The sequence below is a fragment of the Lactuca saligna genome, chromosome 7, assembly GCF_052625555.1.
Source record: "Lactuca saligna cultivar CGN05327 chromosome 7, ASM5262555v1, whole genome shotgun sequence".
Lineage (NCBI taxonomy): Eukaryota > Viridiplantae > Streptophyta > Magnoliopsida > Asterales > Asteraceae > Lactuca > Lactuca saligna.
The window spans coordinates 53,979,857-53,985,490 of NC_136423.1; the positions used below are offsets into that span (position 1 = coordinate 53,979,857).

Genomic DNA, 5,634 nt, shown 5'->3' on the forward strand with positions numbered 1-5,634 from the left:
TAACCTTTCTTTTGTCATTACTATTAGCTCATTCCTAGTTTAGGCTAAATTAAATAAGGTAGCCCACTATCATAATTGCTTAAAATTGGAGATATTCATGCCCTAAGATATGTCGGTATACCACAATCACTTTCTTAAGGAATAGTTTGAGGCCATGTGTGACAATAATTAATTATCTTATTCTATTTAGCATTTAATAAAATCAAAAAAATTAATTTATCATAGTTTATAATATACATTATAAAATAACATCTTGATAAACTATCTTCTAAACTGAAAATGAACTTAAAAGCTAGTTTGCCAAAACTAAGCCTAAGATCGGTTAGAAAGCAGGTATAATAAACAATTTGATAGATCGATAACAAATAAAAAAAAAATTGAAAACAAAAATAAAAGAATGTTAATGAAACTTTACAGTTGACATGAAAAACTAAGAAGTCTTAATCCTAGAGTGTGTGATGTAGTTGTTAAAGCATCGGCCAAATTAGTGATGAGCCACCTTCAAATCATTCAATTTGATGCGACTTAATATACTAAATTTTCTTTTAAAAAAACCCTTATACAAGAAAGAAGGAACTTTAAAGGTGTCTTATGCAATTTCAGAGTACCTAATATAGAACTATTATGGCAGTGACATGGTAGCAATCCCACGCTGTTCAATTATTTTTGTGGATGTGTGAGATTACATCGTGTGTATTTGTGATTTCCACGATCCAACATCAGGATGAGTGAAGGAAACAATAAACACATCTTTACCTTATCTTAATATCTTAATTTCATATTTAAACAATAAAGTTGTCTCTTTAGAATATTATCTTTACTTTTTTGTATATATTTAAACAATTTTTTGCCATCTTAATGATCAATCAATTATTCCAAAACCAAAACACAAATTTGTATATCGATTTTTTCAGATCATAGTAAAAAGTTATACAAAAATATGATTTAAAATGAAATTTGGTGTTGGCTTATAAATGCCCTAAGAGGCTCTTTGGTAGCCCTCAAATTTTCAACTAAGAGGTAGACTGTTACTTTTTAGATTTAGAGTGTTTGATAATCTCTTAATTTGTAAGAGAATGAGTTGTATCTCAATAAAAAAAATGTTCTTGAAATACCTTAATTTCAGCAAACCTTTTTCTCTTTTCTTTTTCTATTTCGGAGGAGCGTCTCTCTTTTTCCTCTCACTACCCTCTTCCACCTTTTAAAAATTGATGTCAAATAACCTCTAAATTTTATGAAATTACCCCAACCACATCGTCCCTTTGTCGCTCTTTCAAATTCTCCCACCAGCATTGCCCTCGTTCTCTTTCTTTCCTCTTTGATATGTTAGATTGCCATGTTAACAATGATACAAAGCATTTAATGTTAATAAATACAAAGAAATCAAATACATAATGCTAGTGTTCAAAAAATTACCCCGGTTAAAAAAAACAAAAAAAACTATATATATATATATATATATATATATATATATATATATATATATATATATATATATATATATATATATATATATATATATATATATATATATAATGAAATATGGTTTGTCAAGGAATATAGTGTTTATTTTGTTTTATTTTTTTAGACTAAAAACTCAGTCATTACCATTTTTTTGTATATAAAACAAGATGCAAAATAAACATCTTTATGGAAATAGAGATTTTGCTTTTTATCATAGTAGATTTTTACATTTACACTTTTATCTTAAAAAAGTTTTGGTCTAATAGTTTTAGCATATCATAATTTTAAAATTAAATTATTAATATTTTATAAGATGCGATTTAGACCCTTATTTATATATATATATATATATATATATATATATATATATATATATATATATATATATATATATATATATATATATATATATATATATATAGGCTTTATTAACTGTAAAGGAGTTTCCTTGGCCAATGCAGAGAGTGATGACTTATATACTAGTTCTAATCTATATGGCTTTATGGCTTTAAAAGCTATTTCTAAATGATGTGTGAGTCTTGGACTAAAAATGTTTAAAAACAATGAAATATGACCGAAAGTATAAAAAAAGATTTTTTATGGACAAAATCCAAAAAATGAGTACAGGACCGGAACTGTAAATTACTTATCCTTTAAATACACTCAAATGTTTTAATACCCTCACAAGTCACAACTATTCAGAACCAAACAAAAGGTTGAATTCAAGAAAATGGCACAAAAAAGGTACTCCTAAGTCCTATCTCTCTCATGCTTCGAATATATAAAGGGAGATTGTATTTTTATATCTTTGAATCTTTTGATTGACACATCAAAAAATATCTTTATGGATTCTATCCTTTGAAATTATCTTATTGACACATTAAAATTTTCCAAAGGTGATTCTATCTAATTGATAGTTATATAAGTTTTTTTCTTTTATTTTTATATTTTTATTACGGTTAACATTGTATGTGAAAACTAATTATTTAAATTGTTCGAAATTACCAATAAAAATCCAAATAATTGTGTAGAAAGGGACTTATATTTTGTTTTTTGATCCTTTATAATTATACATTTTTTGGCACATGTCTAAACTTTTGTTATAAATCTGGTTAAAACTTTTTTAGTCAGTTTTTTTTTTATTTTTCCTATAAACATCGTCTTCTTCAACTCTTCAGGATTGCTGTTGTTACCGGTGGAAACAAAGGTCTTGGTTTAGAAATATGCAGACAATTGGCTAAAGATGTCGTGGTGGTGTTAACTGCAAGAGACAAGAAGAGGGGCACCCATGCTGTTGCCGAATTGCACTCATGTGGTTTATTGGATGTTGTCTTTCATCAGCTAGATGTCACAAATCCAGAGAGTATTGCTTCTTTGGCGAATTTTATTGACACTCGGTTTGGAAAACTCGATATTTTGGTAACAATTCTGAAACTCCACTTTTTTGCTTTACTATAAACTACTTCTACGAAGTAGATTCGAGTTTTGTTCAAACTTATATGTATTAACATTTGGTGTCACTTGATTTTTATGTATTATATCCGACATAGAAGTATGTTTTACAACATGTAGATTAATGGAACAGGTGAACAATGCTGGAGTGATTACTAATAACGTTGATGGGGAGTTCTTTTGGAATCTTAACCTTCTAAGTAAGGTAAGTTGTGTTTGGTTTATTAAAATTTAAACCATGCGCTTTTGTTAGCATCTTATTGATCATTTGAAAAGATCAAAGTCGAAAAACTTCTTAATTTCAACATTTTTATCATCTAATAAGGAATTGCATGTTGGTGTTACCATTATAGGCAATGAAAGACTTGATTAGTTATATTGGTTTCATGATCATTTACTTGACAATCACTTTAAAACTATGTAAATAAATGATTACGCCTATCTTTAACTGTGATATAGAAAATTGGTGAAAAGGCTTATCAAAAGGCTTTTGAAAAGGGTGAGCAGTACTTCAAGGAAGTTGTACCACAAACATATGAAGGAGCGCGAAAGTGCGTGGAAACCAATTATTATGGAGCTAAAAATGTCACTCAAGCCTTGCTACCACTTCTTCTTAAATCTACCTTTCCAAAAATAGTCAACATCTCATCCAAACTAGCGCAACTACAAGTAAGCTAATACTTTCCCCTTTCTTCTCAAATTGCTCGTTAAAGAACTACATTTTATGCATAAGAAAAACTAAATATTCTCCTATTCTTTTATATTCTTATTCATACAAAATAAGGACATGTGGATTTCACTATCTTTTTTTTTCTTAATCCCTTTTCTTGATTTTGACACTTGCCTTGATCAAGTGAGTAGGTCAATGAATATGAACAAAAGGTAGAGGAATATTTGATTCTCTATTCATAAAGTATGAGCAAAAGATATGTTGATTGTTATACCCTTTTTGGTAGTTTTGTTATGTTTTTTTTTTTCTTACAGTATGTTCAAGATGAAGGTGCAAAAAAGATTTTGAGTAATGTTGATGGACTCACAGAGGAGGTGGTAGATGGGGTTGTGAGTGAGTATTTAAAGGAGGCTAAAGATCAAGAGTTGTTGGAAAAGAAAGGGTGGTCTAATATTGCTTCTAGCTATGTCATCTCCAAAGCTGCTCTTAATGCCTACACCAGGATATTAGCTAAGAAATACCCATTTCTATCTGCAAATGCAGTTACTCCTGGTAACCTTGACACAGACTTCACTAGTTCTAAAGGAATTTTCACGGTTGAAGAAGGTGCTAGAGGGCCTGTGAGACTAGCTTTGATCCCTGATGGCGGGCCTTCGGGTCAATACTTTTTTCAAATGGAAAAATCAACATTTTAATATGAAGAATAAGTATGATCCTAGAATCCATATGTACTTGAAAGCTTGGATGCATGACTGCTAAATAGTTCAACTAAAACGGAAAAAATAAGTCGGTAGCATTTTATTTATATAAAAAATTATGTATTACCTTGTTCTATTATTTTGGTAAAGAAAAAGGCGAATATGAAAATGATCTTTATGTCTCAGTAAGTTTGTATTCTGTTCTTGTTAAATTGAGGTTTCATTGATGTTGGAAAAAAAATGTTGTTAGATGTATCATATTAAGGGGTAAATAATTATAATTAAGTGTCTATGGACTATGGTGATTGAAAATGGGCAATAGGCGACCGATCAAAGCATGGTCAACCCAAGCCTGGTGAACGGGTGGCTCAAACCCCTTCTAAAAACCAACCTATTAAGGTCCTTGTAGGTTTCTTTAGCTTGTTTTGAGAAAGTTTTTTTTTTTTCTTGTCCATTTAAATGTCATTGTAGCTAATCATACATACTTATAAAGCTAGCATTTTTTCTTGAATCTCATGCATTTGAAACCCCCATTCTTTTTTTCTTTTACCACATTCATTTGAAACTCCCATGACTTTTCAATTTTTTATAATAATAATTATAATTTGGTAATAAATTTCAATACTAAAATAATATCTTTAATTTTACTTATAAAATTATGTTTTTTTAACTTTTAACATATTATACTTAATTTATTAGTTTTAATATATTGTTTGATGTAAACCATTACCATTTTAAAAATGTATAATTTTTGAACAATTTGTATAAAATACTTAAATTATTAATTAAAAAATAACATTATAGGCTCAACTTAAATATAAATTTTATTTAACTTTAACAACCCAAAGATTATTTTATAAATAGTTAAAAGTGAAAAATTGTAGTGTCTTTCTAATAATGATTGTAAGTTGATTAATAAGGTTAAATAAATATCAAACCTAAAGTGTAATCATAAATAAACTAAATTCCAATTTTAAAATAATATCTTTACTTCTATTTATAAAGTTACGTCTTTAAATTTTAACATATTATACTTAATTTATTAGATTTAAAATGTTATTGCATGTAAACCATTATTAGTTTAAAGCTACAATTTTTGAACAGTTTGGAAAAAATACTTAAATTGTTAATTTAAATATAACATTATAGTGTCAACTTAAATATAAAGTTTAGTTCCACTAAAAAACCAAATAATATTTTGTAAATAGTTAAAAGTGATAAATTATAGTGATAAATGCAAAAACTAAATTGTAATATCAGTTTAACTAAAATATTTCCTAAATATATTTATATAATCGTTAAAAATTTTCATATAAGTAGCTTAAAATAACTTATAATAACAATAGTTAA

General features: G+C 27.6%; 1 protein-coding gene across 1 annotated transcript; it reads left to right on the forward strand.

Moving 5' to 3' along the window:
* The first annotated feature begins 2,161 nt into the window (after window positions 1-2,161).
* Window positions 2,162-4,436, forward strand: LOC145005789 (short-chain dehydrogenase/reductase 1-like). The gene is made up of 5 exons (XM_078964897.1): window positions 2,162-2,208; window positions 2,643-2,883; window positions 3,050-3,121; window positions 3,376-3,585; window positions 3,901-4,436. Exons 1-5 carry the CDS (start codon window positions 2,195-2,197, stop codon window positions 4,279-4,281), a joined length of 918 nt encoding a protein of 305 aa, XP_078821023.1. The 5' UTR covers window positions 2,162-2,194; the 3' UTR covers window positions 4,282-4,436.
* The last annotated feature ends 1,198 nt before the right edge of the window (window positions 4,437-5,634 follow it).